Source organism: Chiroxiphia lanceolata, chromosome 11 (assembly GCF_009829145.1).
Source record: "Chiroxiphia lanceolata isolate bChiLan1 chromosome 11, bChiLan1.pri, whole genome shotgun sequence".
NCBI lineage: Eukaryota > Metazoa > Chordata > Aves > Passeriformes > Pipridae > Chiroxiphia > Chiroxiphia lanceolata.
The window spans coordinates 13,867,483-13,894,388 of record NC_045647.1 but is presented as its reverse complement, the minus strand read 5'-3'; the positions used below and the strand labels follow the sequence as shown (position 1 = coordinate 13,894,388).

At 36.5% G+C, this 26,906-nt stretch overlaps 1 protein-coding gene across 5 annotated transcripts in view; it reads left to right on the top strand.

Moving 5' to 3' along the window:
* CACNA2D3 (calcium voltage-gated channel auxiliary subunit alpha2delta 3) overlaps nucleotides 1-26,906 on the top strand; it is a 407,374-nt gene that overhangs the window by 367,381 nt on the left and 13,087 nt on the right. For 3 of the 5 annotated variants that reach the window (XM_032699220.1, XM_032699219.1, XM_032699222.1), the window contains 6 exons: nucleotides 1,482-1,544; nucleotides 4,764-4,834; nucleotides 13,658-13,733; nucleotides 16,243-16,295; nucleotides 17,846-17,901; nucleotides 21,525-21,636. In XM_032699220.1, the coding sequence (XP_032555111.1) occupies nucleotides 1,482-1,544; nucleotides 4,764-4,834; nucleotides 13,658-13,733; nucleotides 16,243-16,295; nucleotides 17,846-17,901; nucleotides 21,525-21,636 (431 nt within the window). Of the gene's footprint in view, nucleotides 1-1,481; nucleotides 1,545-4,763; nucleotides 4,835-12,127; nucleotides 12,174-13,657; nucleotides 13,734-16,242; nucleotides 16,296-17,845; nucleotides 17,902-21,524; nucleotides 21,637-26,906 lie in introns of those variants that run through there. The other 2 variants (XR_004359078.1, XM_032699221.1) reach the window with 2 other exon arrangements.

Below are 26,906 nucleotides of genomic sequence, written 5' to 3'. Positions count from 1 at the left end.
CTTCACACACCATTGAGGTTTAAGGAGCTGCCTCTTTTGAATGCATTAGCTCTGCTGGGTTCTTTGCCAGCATCATCAGCTTTTCACATTGCATTTGCCAATTTTGGGCTTTCTAGCAGATCAAAGGTCGGAAATGAGTTGTTTCAACTTCCTTTTTGACAGGTTTTCTGTCACTGGGGGTGCCTGTAGCTTAGGTTCCCCTATTAGAGTGAATATCCTGCATTTGCATTAGGGAATAATGTTCATTCTGAACTTTTGCCTGATTTTGGCTTTCTTGTTTCTATAGAAAGTCTACCTCAAGCCAGCATTTTTGCAAATCTCTCCTCTTCTTTGCCCCACAGAGCAGTACTAATATATGGCCAGAATGAGAGTCAGACATATCTAAACATTTCTTGCAATACCAGGCTGCATTTTTGCATCTTGCACAACTACTACTGCGTGGGGCTGCTTTCCTCCCTAAAACAACAGAGAGATTTTGCTGGATGTGCAAAGTGTAGCAAAAAGTATATTTTGTCATATCTCTGTTCAGCCCATTTGCAGCAGGAAAGATTTTGAATTGAAAACAAAGCCACAATGATTCCTATTTTGAAAGCCATTCTACTTAATTTCTTTTCTTCTTACACAAATGGCACAGAAAATTCAGTAAGCAATGATAAAAAATGTTTGCTGATTTAGACCAACAACAGAAACATGAAAAAGATTCAACACTGAGGTAGGTATTTGGCATTACTGAAGAGAAACTGAGTTATATCAGGGTTGGAGTTGAACCTTATGTTTAAACTCTGAAGCACAGTAATTAAAACTTTGCCTGTAGCGAGTAATTCACTTGAGGTTAAAACAGTGCATGTGTGTATGCAGGGAAGCACTGATTTGGGTTTACCTTGTTTTATACAGTTTATAAGTCTGACCTACGAAAGGCTAACAGTCCTACCTCTAAATCCAGTTCCCAATTAAAAACACAATTTGAAAAGCTTTAGGAGACCTGTGGGGCCTCTTTTACAGAAGTTTCTGGTCCCATCCCCCAATGAACAAATTAAAAAATATTACCTGGTCCCCTGTTGGTTCTGCAGGCTGACACTGTGTTTTCATTAATACATCGTTAGGGTAATGACACTGTGCTGATGTTTTTCTCCAAACACAGGAGAAGCCATCAGGAAGACCAAAGTTCTGAGCCTTTGCAAACTTAGTTATAAGGAAAACTTTTAAGAATGGCTTACAAAAACACTGACCTTGTTTTTCTTGTGTTTGTTTGTAATTATCGTATATCCTCCCATTTTGTACACATCTTTGTTTTGCATGAAACAAATGCATAAAAATTAAATCAGATAACATCCCATAAGTCAGGACTGCACTCAGAATTTATGCAAACCATTATAACAACCTGAAGGTTTTATCCATTTAGAATTCACTTAGAAGTACATGATTAACTTATTGGTGTATCCTAAAATCAAAAATTAAAATGGTATTTTATCATTTTTCAGACGATCAACTGTTACCTAATAGATAACAATGGATTTATTTTAGTGTCTGAAGACTATAGACAGGTAAGGGAAAGATTTTTCTTCATTTTTTTCATGTAACACCTTAATCTAAAAGTATTTGTTTCTTAAATAGGCCACCATCTGAAAATGGTAAGGATTCAGTAACATAAAATTAAAGAAATTCCTTCTACAAAGAGTGTAAGTTGTTTCTCACAGGAGCTCAGTTTCTGTCTCCCTTTGGGGCAGGATCTGCTCTTAAACTCATAAATGTTCTCTTAAAGACCTTTCTTGCTGCGGAAGTGTCTGTCTTCTGTAAAATGTTTTTACCCAAAGAACCCTCCAGATTCTCCGTGGCATTTTTGTCACATGGAAAGGCTGGGAAGGGAGGGAGGGGACACAGAGCTTTTACATGCAAACTTGAGATAATGAGATTTTACAGAGCTGCTAGTTGAGGAGTTTGTTTTCTGAAGTGGATTACAGACATTGAAGGATTAAAACTAAGCACTCAGCATCACAACAGAGAGGACAAGGAGCACGATTAATAAGAAGATCATTCAAAACATCAATTTGCTTATTCTTCTTGGAAAATTATTGAAAAATTAACGTATAATCACTCAATCATGCGAACCTTATGAAGAAACCATCACCATTCTCATTAACTTTTGCCTGAAAACGGCTGGGATGGTGCCCCAATTATGCCAGAATTGTCTGAAGTTGAATTTCTTTTATGTGTTGGGATTGTGAATAGGAATATTCACACTCCTACTTAGCCCTCAGGTGAATTAAATCTGTTATGACTGGGTTGGTTACTGAGAAACAGCTTTTGGAAAGACCTCTGGGAGCCTTGGAAGAGTGTCTTTAGAGGAGATAAAAATTCAAAGTGAATGGCAAAAAAAGAAGCTAAACTGAGCATTTTGCTTTTAAATTAAAAGCTTGAATTACAGTAGCCTTAAATCTGACACTTCTGGAAGTAACAAGATAGAGATATTTTTCGCCTTTGAATATCACAAAAATAATTGCCTGTTTCCTTATGAACCCTCTCTCCCTTGCTCCATTTTGGTTGGGGCTTTGAAAATTATATTAGCACATAATAAACAGGAGAAAGGCAATTTTTCTGAAACTGTTGTCCTTCCAACAGAGCATTAACTGCTAAACATGCTGTACTGTGTCATGCAATAGTCATTCTTCGTGGTATGTCTTCTTATATACAAAACTGAGAACTGACATGGATTATTTTGTTTAAATTTATTGCTTCCATTCCTTTAGAATGTTAAGCATGTTCTGAATATAATTCCAGGATGTATACAAAAAATTATAAGCTAAAAATATAGCATTGCTTAAATATTAACTGTGTTATGTTTGAAGTAGATTTTGGGGTGGTTTTTTTTTGCTTTTTATCTAGCTATTAAATCAATATTTTCTGTTTAGTTGAGCATGATCTAAGAAATACAGGCATTATGGAATAATCTTGATACATTTAAAATATGTTCCTCTCATTATTTCCTCTTTTTTGTTATTACTAGAGGTAAATAGCTGTGACTCGTGTAAATTACTTGCAAGTTTATAGTTGGCTGTGGCAAATAAATATTGGGAAGAAATGTTTCCTTTGGTAGTTACCTGATATCAACCATTACATATTCCTGTGAAGAGTACAGTGTGGACAACTGCTGAGCCAGAACTAGGGTAGTTTTGTAGTTACAGTGGCTCTAAGTCTAAGATGGACAGCAGAGTTGTGTCTATGTTTGTGTAACACCATAACAAGATTACAATAGTATATATTTATTTTTATATGTGTGTATACACTCTATATTTATTGTGGATAGAGAAGGGGCAGGGAAGTGGGATGGTGCCTTATCAACCACTTGCCTGTCTGGGGTTGCTTCAGCACTGATTTTCTATGGACTTTCCAAACATGACCAGAACTGCTTCAAGAATCATGTTTGTGGGGCAGTGTAATTCTTCATCTGAATTGCAATTAAATCTTAATGTATTAAAAAAATAATGATAACCTGTGTGTTACTGCTTTGGGGGAGAACTAGCATTTACAGACAGAGCTTTTGTGGAAAGAACTGTCACTGAAATGTCTTCATAAGACTGGTGCACAACTTGATAAATCAGGTTTATTACTATCTAAGGTGGTAACCAGGCATTTATGGTTTAGGGTTTTCTGACATTGCCTCTCCAATAGTTAGGATAATTTTTCTTCATCAGTCAGCTAGAGCTATTGAAGCTAGTATTTTTAGTCATGTTCCTCTTGTTTCTAGGAGACTTTACATACCCATATGTTTTGGAAAATGTTCCAAGATTCCCCTGAGGAAAAAAAAAAAAGGCAATACATGCTTTTTAGGTAGAGGAATGCCTTTTTTTAGCTAGGGCTGTAACTTTTCTGCCTGCAAACTCCCAGGTGCATACTTGAGGTCAGCTAAGTTCCTTGTAATGGAATTGAGGTTTAGTTCATACAAAACCTATGGAATCCATGCAATTTGAGAGTGTAGTGCCCTTTCCCCCTCATAAATTGTGGGATTTCTCCCTTTAAACAGTGAAGAGAAATATCCAATTCTTCTGGGAGTTGAGACTCTAAAATAAAACAGGTCTTCCCAAGGTAGAAAAAATGCTGTACATACAGGATTTTCCACTGTCATATGAATGGCTGCAGATGACAGAGTCACTTCCATAGTACATACCAAATTCATAACATGAATGTTTGTTTTCTCAATAGAGATTTATTTTTATTAGTCCACAAGTGCTGAACAAGGACAAAATGAGTAATTCATCAGGCTGAGTGGTTTTAAGTATGAAATGACTCTGAAAGGAGTTAAAATTTATAGGATTGATGAAATGTACTGTTCCAGCTCCTTAAACAGGTCATGCAGGAATTATAAACAACGCTTTTTAATGACTGTTTATGAAATCCTCTCACAACCTGTTTATATCTTTTTTGAGTAACATTTTAATCACAAGGGTTTGTGATCAGATTAGTGTGTTTTCTTTACAAGCTTTACGTTTGGATGGCTTTTATTTCTGATATTAGATGTTATATAATGTACCTCAATATATTGTTTAAGCTCTCACATCTGCTCAGGGGTAATAATGTAATCCCAGCCACTTGACATGACTGTGAAGTCCTCATCAGATTTTATGTAGTAGTAGTCCTGAAAACCTGTCTATGTAACTGTCAATGCCACTCTTGTCAGATCCTGGATTATGCCAGTTTAAATTGAACCCAATGTTGTTTTGTGTTTATCTACACTTTTGGTAATTTCTTCCATTTTCCCTTTACAGACTGGTTACTTTTTTGGGGAGGTTGAAGGGGCTGTGATGAACAAGTTACTAACAATGGGCTCCTTTAAGAGGTAAGATTTTCTCTCTCTTAAAAAATATTTTAACAACAAAACGAAACGAAACTAAATCAAAGTCATACGAAAGAAAACCAAGACTGGCAGCGTGGTGCTGGATTCTCATTTATGTCTCTTTTCTGTATGATCTGAGTGTAACTCGATACCATGCACGTTGAATGTTGAGAGCATTGGAGTCAGCCTACAGTGAGTTTCTTTTTGAAAGAACGGTTTATTTGACTACAATGCTAAAACTGTGTGCCTTTCCTGTTCCCACTGCACTCAAGTGGAAAAGGGATTGGGCCATATTTACTGCTGAAGAGTTTTAAAGGGCTCTTAAGCAAATCATTGATGCCACATTACCATTTTGACCTGTAAAAAGTTGGAGGTTGCTCAAACTAGACAGTGCAAAATGCCCTGCTGTTAAAGGGAAAGTGTGTTCTCCCAGTAATCCATCTTCATTCACATGCTAACTTACCTCTGAACGTTGTTGTGACTATTGACCTGGTCTTACTCTCATGATGACAATACAAACTAATAGAGATTTTATGCGTTGTCCTTTGAAATAAATTATACATTCTGGGCAATTAAGAAGAAACTTTTCCCTTTAACCTGTAACTCAACACTGGAGTCTTCATGGCTTTCACATGGTTCAAGAACTGTTCCATACCCTTTTGTCCTATGACAGCATGGGAGTAGTGCTGACAATATATATTGCACTTTTCCCTTTTATTTTCCTGTGCATTTCTAGTATAGAAAGACAGACACATCACTGATCCCATCACTCACTGAATGTAGTTATTACATGTGAGGGTGTATACAGAGGCTCTCAGAACAGATGGTTTGTGTGCTTGCTTGGTAAACCAGCTCCCCTAAAGGCAGAAATCTTTCCATGCTGCCTCTGTGCACTACAGCTGAATACCACACCCAGTAAGTGACTGACCTGACATGTGCAGATAGCACTCATGGAATCATCTCAAATCCTAGTTTTCTGAGGGTGGCAACCTTTTTGTGTTTAGCACCACATTCTTAACATATGCTGTAGAAGGAAGTGAAGTAATACATATTTATAGACTGGGTTTGACGATGAAAATATCTGTTTATACAAGAGATGAAGCCTTTTATTTAACACAAAGAAAAACACACGGTCAAAACTAAGGGATAACACTTTAATTTGTCGCAATTTGTTTTGTCTTGCCCAGCAAAGCATTTCAAACAGAATATGGAGTCAATGAGTGATGGTGGTGGGCACCACTGAGAGCACAGACTGCAGGGCTCGAGAGTTCCATCTAAACTGCAGCAGGCGCCTCTCTGCCCTGGACCATTGGCTTCTGATTTTGCTGGTCTTGAACTCCAAGGCAGTCAGAGATAATGAAGGCACCAACTCAGTGCAACTGAGCTGCATACTAGAGAAAATGTAAACACAGTGAGCCGGTTATTTAAACATAATAAACTGACCGTTGCCAATCAGTTAAAGATGGGAGAGAATCAAAGTGGTATAATTGTGCTAAATGAGCATCCTGCTGTACAGCAGATAGCTCTGTGCAGCAACAAAAACACCCAAACCAGACTGTCTTTGAGCTGTGCTAGATGAGACCTTGAAAAAAATTATTCCAGCAGTCTGAAGAAGAAGTCTTTGCTGGCTCTCATGAAAAACAGCCAGATGCATTTACCATATTTTTAAGATTACTAATTTGTTCAAATGGGGTTGTACTTTGATTTACCAAACGTTTTTATATATGAAATAAGAAGAAAAGAAAAAGAGTGCTTGATGCAGTGGTAAAATCTGTCACTAATACCATTTCCCTGAGAGCATAATGTGGATATTACATACATTATACTTGCCATTGCTGCTCTTACCATGTAGGCAAAATCAGAGAACAAACTCTGCTCATTAGCATTTCATTCTGATAATATCCAGAGTCATCCTTTCTTCCAATTTGCTTTTTACATGGCACGTCCAGCAGGTGAATTATATAATGCTGCACTTTTTAACCTGGTCTTGCTCCCTTTTTGGTTAGTTCAGAAGGAGAAGGTTCTGTGGTGTCTGATCTTCACTGTAGAAGTTTGCTAACCTTGGGGATGGGAGTCCCCTCTTCCTTTGGCACCAGTGATGTGAGTGGCAGCGCCGATATGTGCTCCCACCTCACTGATTCCTGCCAACTTTCAGGCTCTCCATCCACAAAAGGAATGAAATAACCCTTTGTCCATTCTCCCAACTACCACTCATTTGGAGTGATGTAGAAGTTCTTTTTAGGGCTGTGCTGGAAGTGCTAAACAAAAGGGGTTTGTTTGCTGCTGACTATGTTTCTTTTCAACCTGCAGCAGGATGAAATTCAATTTTTGTGTTCACTGTTTATTTTTTAAAGTGAACTTAAATACCTCCTTCCCTCCTCAATTTCTTTAAACTCAGTGCTTCTTTTGAATAATGTGTACATATGTATGTATGTATGTATATTTTCTTAGTTTATGGGTTTTATAATTAGGGAGAAAAATTATATCAGTACCTCCACAGCAACGTGACATGCTCTATGATTTCATTTAGCAAAATTATGTTTATCTTATACCTTAAGTATTGCACACAATTAAATAATTTAAATATGATTTAAATTTATTATTAAATAAATTAGGATATGCTTATGGAAAAGTATCTACTTCACATAACTTAGAAAAGTTTCTTTATAGTTTCCTCAGCACTTTGTTTATATAAAAACAGTGAAAAAAATAGAAAAATTCAACAGCTCCAAGCAGGAAAATCTAAAAAACCCACATTAACATCAGGAAAATTAAGGGCTATCAAAGCAATGAGATCCCCAAAGAAATAAACATAATAAATCTGTAAGAGAAAATTAAACATCTCTTGACTTCAAAACACTTTCACCCTTTCCAGTAGGAGGAAAACTAAGCAATTCTATAAGACAAATATGGAAGCAGCATCATTTCCTCTTACAGTTCTCTTTCCACCAGACATCCTCTTGGCCTCTGAAGAAGAATCCATGCTTTGCTATTTAATCCTGTTGTCAGGATGTATGAATTAAATGGCACACCCCTGAAATCCAGCTTTCCCGGATGCCAAGGCTCACTCTATTAAAGTTCTTGTTGCTTTGAGAGCTTCTCTTGTTTCTCAGTTGTTCTTTCTCTGTTCCTTTCTCTTTACTCACATGCTTCCTAGTGAGGAACATGCATCCTGTCCGTGCCCCTGGGCACGGTGCAGTCCAGATCCTTCTCCTGTGCTCTCCAAATGCTTGCACATAGAGGCAGTCTTTCATCTCTCTGTCTTGATTTGCTTTATAAGCAAAACACAGCACTAGTTTTGCCTCCGGATTATAAGAGTATATATATAAAAAAAAAAAATCACAACTCTTCACTAAGCTTACTTGTAAGAAACAGAACATTCTTAAAGCCAAATCACAAGAACACCAACAGACACCAGTTTCCACTGGGGCAGCACAGCTTCCAACTGAAGGATTTTTTTCCTGTTTTTTAGACCACATTCATTTCATTAAGACATTCTTAAATTTTTGGTGAAGATGTTAGATGGACAGTCTCATTTAAAATTTGTGTTTATTTTTATGTGGATTTATACAGTCATCTTCACGTAGATGTACATTTTGGAGAAGATCAGTGACAGACTGCAGGAACTATCCAAATTAGAGTTACTGGATTTGGTACTGGACAAGTACAACTGTGATGTAGCAGTGCTGCAATATGCTTTTACATTTTAAAAAACTTCCCTATCTTTATTGATGATTTACTTAGTAAAGAAAAAAGCAAGATCAAAATAAACCCTGTGTTTATAGCATAAATACTAGGAAAATAGTCAGGTAGATCAATAAGCATTTTTTTTTGTTTAGGCAGGCAGAAGATATTCAAGGTAGGAAAATGAGCTGACTATTTCCAATAATTATCTTCCATATTTGCTGCCATGTGCACTGCAGGGCACGTGTGAGTCTTGCACCCAAAAATAGCAAGTAATATCTGTCACTTCCCTCTTGTTATTACCAACAGGAACCATGTTCTGATTTTTTTTTTTTTTTTTTTTTTACATTTACTAGATCTGCATCTGATACCTGCATTCAGAAACTCCCACATTGCTGTGGGCTATATTTTCTTCTCGTATTTTGTCCATGTGACATCTAAAATTAATGTCTTTATATTGAGTTTTGGGCATTGTTAGAGTTTATGTCTCTGTAAATATTACCTTTAATTGCATTAAATCATTTTATACACTTAAGGAGAAACACAGGCATGTGTGACAGATAGATGAATTCTCATTCCATATTCTGGAAACACAGATTGAGTTCTAGTTTTTATGCTTGTTATTCTTTGAGCACCTTGGCCACTGGGAATGGCTAAGCAATAAAAGCAAAGATATGTGATGACAAGTTTGTTTTGTCAAAATACTGTCATTTATTTTTATTCTTTCCATTGATTTTCTTGGTGGTGAAAGGTATTAGCCTGACAGCTTCTGGACGCTAATAATCTGTCTGTCAGTGAAGGTGGGAGAGCCAGAGCAGCAGCAGTCCAGGATTCCTTACAGAGTCCTACTGCCTCCCCACAGGACCTTCTCTAGACTGCAGAAACTAGTTTGCTCTTCACACCATTCAACACTGTCCCTCCTTGTGAGGATGCCAGGCCAGCTGCACATCTCATGTCTGAGTTCAGTCTTTCCACCACAAGTGAGCTGTAGTCACCACTAATTTTTACATGGACTACTGAGTAAAACATAGTGTCAATAATTAAGGCTTCTGGATTATTGGCTTCCTTTGCTCAGTTCTTTGGAGCATTTCTTTTTTCTCTGTGGACTCGGCATTTACTTCCATGGTAAGAAGCTTATTATTCTTACACAGTGTATAAAACCCACCCAATCTTCAACAAAACATTTGAAATGTTATGCACTGAATATCTTTCAGCTCTTACAATTGTCAGTAATGGTATTTTATGCTAGTAAATCCATAGTTGTGCTGAAAATCTAGCTGAAAGCAATAGAGTACACCTGTTAATATATCCTGTGCTGCTGGTGGGTCTTGGAAGTTTAATTTTCTTGAACCAGATTCGTACTCAATTGCAAGTACATTGCAAAGTACGAGACTGGAATTTACTATACCAGGAAATAGACAGTAAAAGGGTTTTCCCTACAATGTATTTGGCCCCTGAAGTTACATAAAACAGTGATGCACATTTAGTTTTTGTAAGTTATTTTCCATCGGTTAAAGATGATTGTTCATCATGTTTGTCCTACAACTTATGTTAAGGGCAGTTGCTCTGTGGAGTTCAGACGTGGAAGTTGACAGGATGGTGATGTCAGACAGTCTCAGGCTGTCATGAGAAGCAAGAGCAAAGCTCCCCGTGAGGTGCTGTAACACAGGACATGGACTTGGGCATCTAGGTGGACCATATCCTGAGCTGAACAGGATATGGTTAGCTGCAAACAGTTATTTAAAACTGAAATACATCAGTTCAGAAAGGGTGATCTGGAAGCTTTTTTTTCTGCAACACTGAGTTAAGTCTGTCTGAGTGAGAAGAAAGCCTATTTTCTAAAATCTCAGAAAGATATCAGCAGTAAAATAACATTCTGGAAGTGACACCTGAGCACAGAAGCACTACAGTGCCTTAAGCCACTGCTTTGACCACAAATACTGCAGTAGCTTTTATAAGGAATAGTGCTGGAAAGCGTTTACTTTCCTATTACATTTATAAGAATAAAACCAAAACAACTGGATTTGAATTTGTGAATGACTTGGAACTCAAATATACTGAGCTTTAATACCATTCATAGTGACAGAGAATCGAGAATTGGTTCAGTGTGTTGCAGTGTTGAGACTGCAACATGGTTATGGGATACATCCACTGATCTTTGAATTGTGTTACGAAATTCCCATGTGTTTCTAGCACAAAGCAATCAGGTCTTTTAATATCATTTCACAGTAGGACTTTCACTGATTTATTTTGCACATCCTGTGTTATAGTTGTTTGAATCATCTTTAGAAACTTTGAGGTAGCTGTTGAACCTGCCCACTTTGAAAGTTACTTTGAAAGATGGGAATACATTGTTCTAAACCCAAAACTCATTCCAGGCTTCTGTTCAGAAATGTGTCTGCCATGTACCTTTCTAAGAATTTGCTCCTTTGTTTTGTTTTTTGGTTTACTTTTTTTTTTTTTTTTTTACCCTGGACACATTATCTGTTCTCTCATTTATTCCTGAACCAGAATCTTCACACTGGAAACGCCTTCAAATATATTTACTAAACTCATCTAACTAAAACTAATATCATCCACAGGTGATATTCAAGCCTTTCCAAATAACAATTCTTTACTATTCCACAATGATTTTGAGGTTGTTTATTACAGCTCTTCCCTTCATCACTCTAAAGTTTACTATTTCTTTCCCTGTTAAATGAAGGGGTTTTTAATTACATACTTGTATTGTTTTCCTTTCTGTTGATCATAATACAATCTTAGATTGTTGTATACTCCCTACAATACAATAAGACAATCTACAAAACATATAATCTAACATTTTGGAGTGCAATATTAATTATAGTTCTGATTATTTGTGTGAGTACATATTTCAGTCTTTTAAAATCTTTTTATCTTTGAGCATTTAAAGAAACTATTACATCTATTAGACTGTAATAATTACATAAGAAATGTAATACAAGTACAAATACTGATTGAGGAAAGGCTTTTATCAATATTTAAAATTAAGTTCAAATTATAATAGATTTTTCACATGGCACATTATAACAGTATTTGATTAACACTGCTTAGCAGAATAATGAAATCCAGGGATTGACCAAGAAGTTCTGGTGTATGAAATTGAAATTTGAGACATTGATTATACTTTCAAACATGAAACAAACAGTCACCAAACTTAATTAATATATTAAAAATTTACATTACTAATGAATACACATAAAACAATGCCTTCTGCTTGTAACACTAGATATTCACTGAAGCAGAAGGAGACCATTTCATCCATATAGAATTTCTTGACTACTCTGCAGAGAGCACATTAACATCTGTAGAACTGCCCTTGCTGTGCACTTATCACTTGCCACCATCACTGGGTTGGTCCAAGTGGACATGCAACACAGTCCTTGGATCTAGAGGAACAAAATAGTCAAGCCAACCAAGGCTGGAAAGGCTGAGCTGTAGAGATTACTTTACAGGGGCTGGATTCTGACCAGGGTTAAAGGGGGAAAAAATTAAGGAAAGAAAAAAAAAGAAAAGCTAGGGCCAGTGGTGTATTACTGCATGCCACACAGGCAGCACAGCTCACACCGTGTACTGCTCTGTTTGTCTTGGCAGATCTGTGTGCGCGGATCTGGCTGTGGGCGTGATTCTGCCAAAGATGGTCAGTGTTCAACTTACACCCATGTTTAGGTCTCTAGTTATGCGTTTGTCTCCCATGTGCCTCTCTCTGCCAGTCCACAAAACAATGGCTTCCTAGGCATTCCTATTCTCAGTATAAGAGAAGGTGAATAACGTAAGCGATATGACCACGTGCTGAATGTTTAGTTGAAGCTGCAAGACCCACTGGATTAGATATTTTGCTTGTAAGCCAAAAAGAAAATATAGACAAAATAAAGAAGCTTTAAGTGATGGTTGCTGTCACAAAATCAGATCAGAAAAAAAAAACCAAACAACAAGCAACAGTTTCTACCACAATGGAATACAGTATTTTATTGGTACAGGTTGCAATGTTTCATGGCATGCAGTGCAGAATGCCTCATGACGATGCTGAATGCATTTCATGACCTGGTTTTGGCAGCTTCTGGGACATCCTTTCCATAGCTGAATTTGTGTGCTCTCCTTTCCTCTTCACTTAGAAGCAAGGCACACGTTGCAAAACATTGAAGTCCCATCTCATACATCTATTAACCATCTCTGTCCAGTTGTGCTCCTTTGTCCCTCTGATGATGCAAAAGTCAAATGGATATGTTATATATTTACACTTGTTGCAAATTACTAGCTAAAGATTCTCTACATCTGCTATAGATGCTAAGTGCTTTTTTATGTGGATGAATATAGTTAATTGATTGTTCTATGGACAGACAGATTTAGAGAAATAATCACAATAATTCCATAAAGTAGCTCTGAGTTCTGGATTTTACATTTAGATCTCTGAAGCGTTTCAGTGATGAGTCAAATTGCAAGCATAAATAAATTTCCCTATGTTTACTATGCATCTGAGGAGGCTTCTGGCATATGTTGATTACAGCAGGTACTTGACATGGAATATTTTGCCCTTATGAAAAGAAGCAAAGGTAAACCCATCCTACCTCAATTATCTGTTTCATGAATGCACTGAAATTCTACCTCTCCCTCCTTCAGAATCAAGGCCATCTTACAAATTAGCTGTGCACTGAGATGCTGGAACTGTAGAAATATCTTTCTGCTTTTACTGGAGTTCCAAGTGGTCTATTGTGAGCAGCCCCTCAAATGCATAGGCTCTTTCACTCTCTGGGGCTAAATGTGCTGATCTTAGTCCAGAACCAATTGTTTAAGCATTGTGTTGAATGTGTATTATCCTCCTCCCCCTCACATTGTTTATACCATTGTGTGTTACACTGTATGTGTATCTTCCCTGGTTTCTTCCAGTTATCCTTTTGCTTTGTTCTGTAGTCTGATAAAACCCTTACAAAGTTTTCACAGAATTCCTTATCTTTATGCTCCTCTGTGTAACCTGTATTTTAATGATCCCATTCCCTCTTTCCCCTACTACGGTTACAATTTTTATTTTCCTGTCCACTTCGTGAGCAGGCTGTTCCATACCATCATTTTTATCCCACTGAGTTTTCTTCTTTTAGTCAAGCAGTTTTCTGTTCTTCTCTGTAGAATTACACTTTATGACTACCAGGCCATGTGTAGAACAAACAAAGAGAGTAGCGACAGTGCCCATGGCTTGCTGGACGTAAGTATAGCACATTTTCTGAGCACCTTTCCATGCAGCCATCAAAGAAAATTGTTGCAAATATCTCATGGCCATTATAAGCCCATTATTTTGATTTGGAATGTTTACAGCTCTTGGGTTTGTCCCAGCGCATTCAAGGGGTGGTTCATTATAAACAAATGCAAGGTGTTAAGCATTTTCGAGTTCAAATACTCACACAATCATTTTAATGCTGGGCCATCATTTCTGAGGTTCTGTCAGGAGATTCTTTGCACCATATGAATCTACCTTAGGAATTTGTAAATTTGGCAGTAGGTTGTGCTTTGTCTGGGAGACTGGAATCACATATGCCTTTCCTGTATGTAAACAAGTAATTGAAATTAAAAATTGAGATTTTTTTTTTTTATGTGAAAGGATTGGTTAGTTGGCAAGTTGTGCAAGTCAGTGATTTTAGCACTTTTTTCTTCCTGAGTATTTAAAGATGTTATTAAAGTAGAATTTCAATGCATTTAAACCCTTCTCTTGCAATCTGGATACAAACCCTGACCCTCTGCAAGGCCTGATTAGAATCAAGCTGGGTCTTGCAAGGGCAACACTTCCTTGTTGCTAAATCCTACATCTAGTTAATAACCCCAAGGGTATTTTATAATCATGCATCTGTCTCACTGATTGCTGTAATAATCTATCAGAACTGATCAGGTGGTGTTAGAGTGTAGGTTTTGCATATTAAAAATTATTTTCGCAAATAGATGACAGTAATAGCATGAGAAAATTCTCAGGTAAAGAGAGAGAAGCAAAACACTGGTATATTTTACTAGTCTGGAAAAGCTATCTGATAGTATTTTTAAATGCACAGGGATCTAGCTAGAAAAAAACAAGTCTACATATAGTTAAACTGTTGAATAAATTTCAAATTCTGGCAACCTCCAAATATATATATATATATAGTTGCTATGGTTTAATAACTGTGTGCTTTTGGGGATGTTTTCACTTACAAATTTATATGATTTTTTTTCCCAAATACCTGCAAATTTGAACTTTATCAGTTTTTTTATCCACCAAAGTCTGAATCTGAGAAAAGACCATCTTGACATGATAATAAATACTGCACTGTGCCGTGAGACCTAAATTATCAGCGAAATAGAACGTGATGCTGTGAAGCACATTTGCATGAAATATCTTAAAGCATATGACAACTCTTAGCAGAATCCTACCATCCTAAGGCTCGAGGCTTCAGCTCAGTTTGCTTGAGCACTCAGCATGTAGAACTGTTTATCTCTTAAAAGTGGGCTCTAACTAAACATGTATTGTTCCTAATTAATAATGAATATATTGTTTTATACTAAATCATTTGGCATGATGAAAGCAAAAGTATACAGCAAAGTTAATTAGTTGGGCATGAAATTTCAGGTTTTCTTATTTGGAATAACAATAAATAAGATGTCCCATAAGGCTAAAACTGTGTTTTCTTTTCGTCTCTAGGAAAGTCTTATAGTTCTTTATCTTTTCCTATAAGACAGTGCTTAACAGCTGAAAATCTTTCCTTTCTCAGCTGTTATAAATTCTGCTGGGCCTTTTATGGCACTGAGTGACACGAGTTTGTAGCTCTGTGAGTTTTCAGCCATGCAGAGAAACACTCTCTGTGGCCCCCAAAAATTTTAAATGGCTGTTGCTGCTCACCAAAACAGCACTGCTTCAGTGAGTGCTGGCTCAGGACACTGAAGAATTACTTTAGATATCTGAGTAGTTCTGTTAATATGACTTCTTGTACGTGCCAATATACTCTGTTGATATCTAAAAGAGTCTGCAGAACTTTATGCAACTAGGACACCCTAACACAAATGAGGGAGACAAGGAGAGATTCCTTTCCAGATTTCTGGAAACTGATTTTTCTGCCTGAGTTTCTTTCATGAAAGATTAATCTCATTAATATTCTTTTCAAAAATGAAACATTCAAAATGTATTAGAAGTGCTGTAAACACAGGATTTTCAGGGGATTTACTGTATTTTTCATGATCCAGAAAAACAGAGGAAGGAGGCAAAAACCTACTTAAAGTGTTTACAGTTGGACCTTCCATATGACACAGATAATCATTTAGGTAAAGTCAAGCTTCAGAAACTATTCCCAGCCTAATTAGGCCGAGGTATTGAACAGAGATTTACACTACAGAGAGGAAAGCCTATGAATTGCAGCCCAAGAAAAGCTCATATCATCTACCCGAGCTGTTCCTTCAGCAATAGCCAGGGAAATAGGAACCCCTAGAGGTTAAAGATTTAAGAATCATTTGCAAAACCTTCCTTTCCCCCTCTGATAATCTGTGTATAAGATCAACTGTGAGAAAAAGGAAATTTCATTACTATACATTTTAATAATAAATATAATAATGTTTCTTCTTCATAAGAAAAAGGGGTTTTTCTCATGTTCCCCATGCATTTGAATATCCATAATATTGTTTTCGTATGAAGAATTCAGTTAAGATATAAATGCTGCATGTTTTGCCTTTCTATTAAATGAGTTGCTTCTCTTCAGCCTTATAATGCCTTCTTTGCTGCAGTAAAATGGATTATGACTGAACTTGTCTTGTAAGTAGATTTTATCAGAACTTAATATTTGTATGAATTACTGAATATTTGCACTTTTGAATATTTAATTATCACTTGTACCTTTTGCATTTTACATACATTATGCTGCTTTTACTATATGACTTGAAATATAGTAATATTTGTCAGAGGTTTTTTTCCAATTATGAATTCTTAAAATCTGAGACGATTTTGGCTATATAAATGCACTTTTATTACGTGGTCTTCACTTGTATCTGTATATCTTTGTTTAGCAGATCACAATATACAGCCCAAATTTATTTTTGTGGTTAATGTTAAATTTTAGATAAATGACTGGCTGTTTGTGATGCTGCTTGGGTGGGCTGTTGTCAGTAGAGAAACTCGGTTGCACTGGCTCACTGTATTGTTTGTCACTTCATGAAATTCTATAAAATGGACCTTTTACAGTACATGCCAGATAAGGTGTGCTCTGGATGTTGCTGAATTGTTTTATCTCTGCTAATCCTTCTAAAATTCCCAGTTAATTCATAATGATGGTTACCTTTAAGAGAGGGTGCCTAAGAAATAACAGAGCAATATTACCTGGGGAAGAGGAAGCCTTAAAATGTGTCATGTTATTAACTGACATGATTTATTATTGTTCTTGTCAGAAAGCAGAGCTGCAGATCTCAGTGAATTTTATCTTCATTGAAATAGAACTGTTTTTTCCTTGTAGTAATTTTGTTTAATTGTAAATTGTATAAGCTTTCATCAAACTTCAGAATAAGAGTTAAAGAGATTTAACTGAGTGGCTACTGCTAGAGGGCAGAGATTGATCTTAAATGCAGCTTTCAAAGCAAATAGAAGGGAAAGAATTGTGTTAAAATGAGACTGATGCTTCATGTAACAGCTTCAAAAATTTCAAGAAACCTTCTATGCTTGTAAGTCTTGTAGATTCATGGGCATATGATGAACTGGATGTTGGTTTCACATTCTTTACACTTAAAATAAGTGATAGACTGGCACTGCTCAGTCCATTCTTCCAAGTAAATCATAGTATATTTAAGTGGGAAAATGCCTTCTTTACAATTTAGTTAGAATTGATTAGATAGTGGTTAATCAGTCTTTTCTGCTCTTAGAAATAAAATAGCTTATTATTTGGAAAATTAATAAAATATAGTATTTTATGTGTATGCCTGTATTTTCGCCTGGACAGTTCTAGTCCTGTGGCATTTTACTAGAGTCAAAATACCTGCATAATAAAGACATAATGTTCAACAGGAAAAAGAGTATATGCTGCCATGCATTGAGAATTTTAATTGGCACTTCAAATAAGACCAATATTTAAATTAATAATAGCTAAATGTATGATTTATTGATAGGATTATTTTCAGAATAAGTTCTCAGAGCTAAAATGCAATCCAGTGAAAATATGAGAATAGCAGTAGTTGCTGATCCCAGAGTTATAGTAACATGAATTCCAGTTCTATTTTAGCTTTTATTTAAAATAGGGCTAATGTTATCAAGCTACTGCCAGTTTAGTGTTTGGAAAACATGCTGTGGGATAATGAAAACTCCAATAATTTCTCTAGGTTCCTTGTGGAATTCAATCTATGCAGTTGGTGGCACTCCGATCTAACAGCAAAAGGTAAGTGTAATTTTTTTTCCAGACATAATGTCAGAAATGTCTAGGTTAAATTGGATTTTTGAAATTTGGATGTGCATAAACTGTTTTAGATTAAATAATAAATATCTGATAACAGTAGTTTGTCTCCCATGTCAGCATTCTCTTTTTTGTGAATGTTTCCTAAAACACAAGGGAATTAAGCTCTTCTATGAATAAACACAAAGTGCTTGTGTGTGTTCTATGAATACAGTGCACTGCTATAATGAAAAAGTTAAAATAGTAAGTAATGATTAAATATATTTTTAAAAACACTTCTCTTCATTCCAAAACAATCTTTGTGATTTTGTTTTATTACTCCGTTCGAAATATACATTTAAGTGAATTAAAATTCAGTTTACTCAAAATAATTTTTAAAATGTGGAAACTTCATTTGAAATGAGGGAATTTTAGTAGTTCCCATAAAAATGGGAAGTTTTCAGTGTAAGTAGTCTGTTAGATTTTAGCAGACTTTTTACGGCATTTTCAGAAGTTGCTCAGAAGTAAAGGGCTAATTTATGGGAGCACTGCTCTTCAATTGATGATTTTTTAGGCAAATTGTGCTGGTATAATGATTTAAACTGAATTCTTCAGCCTCATGTTTGCACATTCCTTAGCAAAGCAGGGGATAAAATTGCTGCTTTAGGCTTCAGTTGATATTTGCATTGCCTGGTATCCAGGAAAAATCATATCCTGTCTGAAATTTAGATATCAGGAAAATTGAACATACTGATGCCCTGGAATAATCCAGTATTCCCTGGAATAATAAGATGCTCCTATTATAAAATTTCTGTCCTGGAGCAACCAGAAATTATTGGCAAAGCACATGTCAGGCTGCTGCCTAATGTGTGGTAAATGCTGGGTAGGGGGATGGGGAGGCTGAGAAGGGTGTCTGCTGGAGGTGAGGGTTTGGTAAGAGCCTTCTGAAAATTTGGGTGCATGAACTTATTCCAGCCTTTCCCACACTGATGTGAAGTGCACAGTGCTCTGCAGCACTAGAGCTGAGGCTTCTGAGACACCAGCAATGAGTCTGATGCAGATTGGGTGCCCACACACGGGTAGAGCTTCATGGGAACCTTCATGGGAACCTACCAGGCACTGTTTGCTTTGGGGACTGCTTCGTGAGCAGCAGTGCCTACACAGGAGTCCTAAAAACCCAGACTAACTTTCCAGTGATTTCCCTAATGATGAAGAAAAAAGTCTCTGACCCTGATGGCTGTGAGGGACAGTTGGGCTTGTTGTCCTAGACCCAGAAAATGCAAACCAGTTGCTGTTCTGCATCTGAAGAGGAATGGCAGGTTCACCAGCCCTAGTCCTTGGTGTCTGCAGAACAGCACAAAGCATCCACTGTAGGAAACAACTTTTTTGGATGTTTTTTTCCCATGTACTGTACAAATATGCCTCAGTATATCCTGACATGAAACACTCAATGGCACTTGCGTTGTATGTTAGGGAAAATATCTTTCAAAAGCAATCCCTTTTCATCTCATGAAAATGAATGTCTGATTTGTATTTAAAGAGTGCACTAGCTACAGATGAGGCATTGATAACTTGCAAACTTGCTTTTCTTAAAAACAAAACTATCATTACAGCACTTTGATGGACAAGCATGATTGAGGAATTTCAAGTTTTAGTTGACAGTGAAGTTTTAATTACCCAAGTCACTTACTTCATTTCTTTGATGAGCAAGATTATTGAAAATATCCTCTCATCATTGGGATGTCATAACTTTTATGGTATGCCCATATGGTATTGCCCAGCTCCTGTTTGGTTAGATAGCAACACATAGCTCTTTGGAAACCAGCATGTTTTAGTAAAGCAAAAGCAAGAGATATTTCACAAGAAAGCAGGAGAAAAAAGCACATGCTTAGGAATTATAGATTATATATATATACAGAAGAGTACCAAATTCTTCTGTATGTGTTATGTTACCACTAAAAGTTTTAATATTTATGACTGCACTTAATGAAATTAAAATTAAAAAATTTGCACCTTTTTTATTTTTTTTTTTTTCACTTAACGAAGCTTAGAAAAAAGATCAGTTCCTCTAATATGGAAATTGCTTCCCATTCAGTTTGTGACATTAATGGTGTATCACATATTATGAAAATCCTAGAGGATCCACACACACCTGCCCATTTAACAAACCCTACTCTGAAAAGTACTTCTGCACACAAGATCTTGTAATCTCAATCACATTTGTAAATGAGAGAGAAGAAACCCTAAACCTTGAACAATCCCATCATCTTCTGGACTCCAGAGAGGTACTGGAAATCTGAGACCCATGAATCTTTGGCAGTTTCTTTGTTACACAAGCCATATGTTGATAAAAATGAGAGTAGACCCAAAACACAGGTGATAAATTCCATTCATTCTTAATGGCAGATAAGGGAAACAGAAGAGAGAGGGAGAAGGTACAGTAGAAGTAGTCAGACAATTTTTAAAAAAATACTTAATACGTGACATACTTTAAATGTCACAATCACAGTGAAAACTTCAGAAATAACGAAACTTTTCTGACCAACTTTAGTTCCTCCTCTGAGGTACTACTTTTTTTATTCTATACTGTGGACAGTTCAGAAATGCACATCCTGCTGTGTGATTGCAAATGCAGTTGTGGTGGTTCCCTTGCACTGCACAGTGGATGCACCACTCGCTCTGAAACAGATTATCTCCAGTGGAAGATCTGTCCAGCCCAAGAGCCTGTTTAGTGTAATCTATTTTTGTCATACCTCATCTTGTTTTCTCACTTAGCAATTAGTTTAAGATAGGTTTAACATTTGTGCTGATGTGCAAGTATATCTCTGTGTTAAGGAACAATGAAGGTGTGGGGAGGAAAAAGAAAGGGAATGAGGGAGAGGCATTGTCTGACAAATACTGCAGCGTGAGAGTCAGAAGAGCTGCCTTCAGTTCCCAGCTTTGCTGCTGTCCTGTAGTTTGACCTTGAACCAGTCTCACTGCTTTCTGGTACCTCAGTTTCCCAATCTTTAAGATGTAAATAGTGACTCTTTCTCTTTCCTGCAAGGGCTTCAGACTGAAGGGTCTTCATTATTAGTATTTTGGGAAACAGATAACACTGGAATTGGGTAAAGTAACTCTTCTGCCTCCCCCACCCACAGAGTTATTGTAACTGATGAAACCCTGTGAAGATTCCCAAGCTGTAATCCAAAACCAATTTATTTTGACTTCAGTAAAATATATCAAAATTTTCATCAAATAAATGTAAACTCCTATGAATAAAGGTTAGTGATGCACAGCACCACTGAGACAAAAACGACAGTAAATCCAGCTTGAATCTGCACGGAAAGAATGAAAACTTGTGCATATGTAAAGTGGGTTGGCAACGGCTAAACCATTAATAACTACTCTAATAGTAATGTCTTGCAAAATTACATTCCGTGGATAAACTTCTTTTCTTTTTTTTTTTTTTTTTAATTTAATTGAAAAAATAGCATTATGCACTGCCTAGGTAGTCTCACAGGGTGGCAGAAGCTGAGTAACATTTCCGTTCTCTGCGAGCTCCGCAGTACAGCATCTCATGTTGTTCCCAATTTTGTGTGCTGTTCTTCCCGTGTTAACATCGAGATATTTTTTTCCTGTGCCTATAGCGCAGAGGTTGAAACAAACCCTAGAGCCCTGTGACACTGAATATCCAGCCTTTGTTTCCGAGCGCACTATAAAGGAGACCACGGGGAATATTGCTTGCGATGACTGTTTCAAGTAAGCCCTTTCAATATATTTTTTTTTTTATACAACTCTTTGTGACAAAGCAATAAAACTGAATTATTCAAGGCTGTGCTGAAGAATGTACAAGTCTGTTATGTTTTGCATTATGTAATGACCTCTGTCAGGGTGTCATTTCTCTTATAACAGGGGTCATTTAAAAATTTGATGCTCTTAAATTGAAGTGCTGCCTATTATTTTCTGCCAGAAAAAAAATGTAAAACCAGTACAGGCTTATGTTAATTTCAACTAGTGAATGCTTTAAGACTTTTCCTATTTGCAGGCAGCATTCTAAGGACATTGTCTGTAAGATTTAGATGCAAAAAGGTAAGTGCTGTTCAGGCTCCTCAACAGGAGTGAAACCCTGCTGGATAGGTTGGGAGTTCCCTTGTGGTACAGTGAGACCTGTTTGTTTTACTGGAATGCCAAAGAGAGTTTCCTTCTTAGAATTGTTGGGCTGAAAGAGTGGAAGAGGATTAAATCCATTCTCCAAGTGTTCAGTGCTGGGAAGCTGAGTTAATAGTAACAAATCTCACATGTCAGTGCTGCAATCTTGTCAGTTCTGCCAGTGCTACTGTAAAATCATCTCTCATAGGGTTAAAAGAAAAGACTTCAGTGTAGCTTTCCTTCTTCACAATTGAAATGTCTTTTCTCTGCATTTGGTGGCTATGTGCAGTGACATTTTGACTGTAGTTCTGGTACATTGTAATGGAAGAATTGCATAGGTATTGTTTATGCAAATTTCTGTACCTTGAGAAGTCACTTAATTGGATTTCCTTTACACTGAGTAAGTTGTCATCATAAAGGAGATGAGTATTTACAGCAATAATGTGTCTATCAATATAAATGTCAGGAAGAATTTATAAGTTGAACAAAAATTGTTATAAAACTCTCTCTCTCCAGGCTAAATCAATATGCAATTAGCAAATAAAGGTGAAAACTTTGTCACTTTGAAGTCAATAGGTGTGCTTCTGGACTTAGTCCTATTTTTTCTCCTTGATATTTTCAATATTTTAAAACAGGAAATAGGAGTAAGTACACTGGAGATAAATTTTGAGTGCTAATATTGACTTTTGATTTGCTACTGACCAGCTTTTAAGTATAAGAACATTGTTAATGTCTAGTATGAATAATTGGGTTTATATGGCTTTGTGGGATGGAAGTATGAGAGTGCTTTGTAAATTGATGCTCGGGAGCCCTTTAAGCATAACAATAGGTCCCACTGACTGAAAAGTACAAACTCAACAAAATCAAGCCATGCTTTTTCCACTTGACATATCAAATACAATGTAGGTTACACTGCTATGAGTGCTTTGTGCCAGCATTGTAGAATTTAAGCTGCCTTAATTTGCGATAATTTAACACAAGATTACTGAGAAGTTGTGCAACAAATTATCATGCATCCCTTGAGGTGTTCAAGGCCAGGTTGGATGGGGTTTTGAGCAATCTGGTCTAGTGGAAGGTATCCCTGCCCATGGCAGGGGGGTTGGAATTGGATGGTCTTTAAGGTCCCTTCAAATACAAACCATTCTATGATTCTGTTTAAATATTGCAAACAGACATGATTCCATGGAAAGAAGATTAATTTAACAGGACTAGGTTTTCTCAAAGGAGTGCAGACTCTAGTCTGTGTTCTTAGGTAACTTCAGGTCAAAGAACAAGTTTCAAAAATAATACAATTCTGCAATACTTGGAAAGCACCAAGTTGGAAACTGAGTTTAGTGAAAATTATAGTATTTCAAAAATAATGCACTAAGATCTTTTTCATAGAAAAACATTTTGTGTTCCACAGTGGAAAAAAAAATAAAAGAAAACCCTGTAAGTTACAAACTGATCTCAAGGCACCCATTACTTCTCTCCACAAGCAATGGCAAAACCTAAAGAAATAATCCAGAAGAACTATTAGATTCTCATGGGAAAATTGTTCGTTATACCATTTACCCACTGTCATTAACAATCTACAAATTGCATCTAAGATTGCAGACTACACTGGATTCCAAATATTTTTGTTATAACCCAGGACGTTTTCCCGCAGAACAGCTCAGGAATTTGACCCAAAGTCCTTTGTAGACCTACATCTTCTGACCCAGTTTTCCGTTTCATGGCTTTAGTACCAATAAATATTTTTACAAGCAAGTGTATTGCTTAATATTTGTAATTTAAGAATGATGGGCTCAATCAGTCAGAATTTAGGTTCAGTTGTATATATGAGTCTGGCACTGACACCATGTCCAGTGGTTAATCTGTGCAGCATCTGTTGCATACCAGGCTCTGATTCAGATCCCTTTGAGTCAGTGGGATTATTTTCTGTGTCCTCCTTGGACCTCATTGTTGATTAAACTGTGATATAGAATTGCAAGTATTTATTACAAATAGAAAAAGATACTTGTAAATATTTAGCTAATTATACACCCCTTGGAATATTGAAAACCTATTTGAAAGGCACTAGGAAGGTCAGTGTATTGTGAACAGGTTTGCAAACAAAAGTTGTGCAAGTGCTCTGCTTCAAGTAAGTTGTGTCAAAAGTTACTCAAGTCACTGGCTTTTGTTCCTACAACATCAGGCAATAGCACAGAGCCCTTGTCCGAAAAAGGAGACTAAAAGCAGAAGTAAAAATGATGACTGATATTACTTGAAACCATATCCTGTTACTTAGATAAGGCATTTTGGTGCACAAATACTGTGGTTTTGCCAGCAAGGTCACGTAGTGGGAGTCCAAGGCTCAGTTTTATTCAGTCCTGGGTGAGCTGTTACTGATCTTATAGAAATACTCTGCACCTCAGTTGCCAAAGTAAACAGTTACCAACTACAGTAATGAAAACTCTCTTATAAACGCTTCCAATCATAAATTTAATCATGGGTGCTTGGATTTAAATCAAAGGGTCCTCAAATAAATGATACAGTAGAAAGGGCTACATGCTAATTACTTTGTTAATAAGTGTCTCACCTTTTCAGTCACCTCTGGGAAACTTAGTCAGTGGAAGGGCACCTGTACACTTAAGCAGGCTTCGAGTCAGGCACTAAATATACACAGACATATAAAATGCGTTCTCTATATGGAAACTTATCTCTTACTAGCAAAAAATAAATGCTACTTTGGGATAAATAGCAATGTTTAAAAATGATTTTCAAAAATATAGGTTTTATTAAGAAAGCAGGAGCCTGAAAGAAAATAAGAATTAACATAAGAATGTCATTAGGGTCAGGGTTTGGCTGCCCCACCCCATAATTTGTTGTTATTCAATATCCCAATGATTATTAAATTAATCTCTTATTTAAACAGCAACGAAAAACAAGTCAACCCACATTTTCTAAGCACTGTCAACAAGAGAGAAAAACTGTTTTTTTTAAAAAAAGCTGAAATGCTTTCATATTTTCCAGTAAGCTATTCCACTTTATAACAAAAAAATATTAAAAAACTAAACCCCATTATTTCTGCAAACTCATAGGATAGACTATTGAATGTCGTATCACAGCTTCAATGTTAGAAATAGTGAATTCGTAAAGAGAAGTGTCTTTATCAATGTCAGCTGACACTGTGTGGAGTCAGAGTTACACCAATGCACTTAGTTTGGGCTTTAAAGGTGTTGTGCTGCTCAGAGATATGGTTTGGATTAGACATGAAGTTTGAAGTCTTAGGCTAAATAAGCATCTCAGTGCTGCTTGTAGTTTTATGAGGTATTACCCCAACATGATGGCCAATTTTAAATGTAAGTGTGTCAACTAAAGTTCTTCAGCAATGCTCACTGGTTACATTACCAGTTTTTGCCTTCTGGTGACCTCATCGTTGCAAATTGTAATTGCACTAAAATTGTCTAAGGAAACCATCTTAGAAAGTCAGAGTTGTTGTTATAAATTAGAAGGGATGATGGTTGCTATGATATTTGACTGGAAAAATTTAGATGATCTTTTACTTTATCCTCTCATTTGTAGAACAAACAAAAAAGTTTTTGTCTATTTGCAAATCTTATTTATGTCTGAAAATTCAAATTTTTTCATTAAACTTCACTTAGGAAAATACTATTTTTCAGCTATAACTCTGGCTGCCTGTAGATCTTCTGTAGATCAGCAACTTACTTATCTGACTACTTATACTCTAAATATATATATTAAAATTTCAAAGGTGCAAGGAACCAGTTCAGTGCATAATTGCCACATATGTGTGTTCACTGTAAAAACTATGGGTATACAGATCATGCAGCAGTTGCACAGTCAAATGCTTAAAAATTTGCCCTTTTAACCTCTCCTATTCATGTGTGATGACATATTGGACTTGGATGAAGATCAAAAATCTGGCCTTACTTCCAATGACCCAGGGAGCAAAGCCCCCTTCTCTTTTAATTGCAGCACTCACGGGTCCTCAAGGTCAATACAGAAACCCCCAAGAAACTGCTTTGTTTCCAGTTGATTCTTTGTGCACAATCTTGGGACACAAAATAAAGAGAAAAGTAAATATGAGAAAGACATATTCTCACAAGGGAAGCAGGGAAGTATGTGGCTACAATCATCCTAACCCTGGGAAAGATTTATGTGTGTTTTAATTATGCAAGATGAATGTGTTTACTTTGTTGGCTATCCCAGGTAAATTGCCTGTTAAAATGGATAGGAACTACTTATTTGAATAAACACTGTCCCATATATTATGTCTTTGGCCCATTGGGGTGTTAGTAAGCAGACATTTATTTAACAAGGAAAATCATCAATAAACCAAATTACTTCTCTTACTTTGTTACAGACTGGACATTGAATGCTGTTTATTGTCAATAAAAGAGGTAAACGGGAATGGAACTGTAGTTCAAGGTGACACTCAACCCTTTATGTTTATTTATAATGGCAAATTTCAGACTTGTCCACTAAATGAGGAGATTTGGCAGTAACAGATAAATAACAACACAAATTAGATTCAGATTGTTCAGGGCATGAGTATATTAGTGTCAGGAATAGTGCAATCTGCAGACGATAAAGTGGTAATGGTTTTTAAAAACCACTTAATCTTGAGACACACCACCATTTGCTAAAATATTTCTACATTGCTCTCTCGGTCGAAGCTTGCCAAACTGCTGTACTTGATCACGTTTAAAATGTGTAAATAAATACCCAGTTCAATTTACCATGAAATAAATTATCATTTGCGTTTTCAGATGTAGTTAGTTTACTTCTAAACAAATCATCTTGCCACATAAAGCAAGGGCCAATTTCTTCACATTCAGAGCTCTATCTGTGTGCATCAGAATGTCCCTTTGTATGTCCTGGAGCTGTTAGGGCAC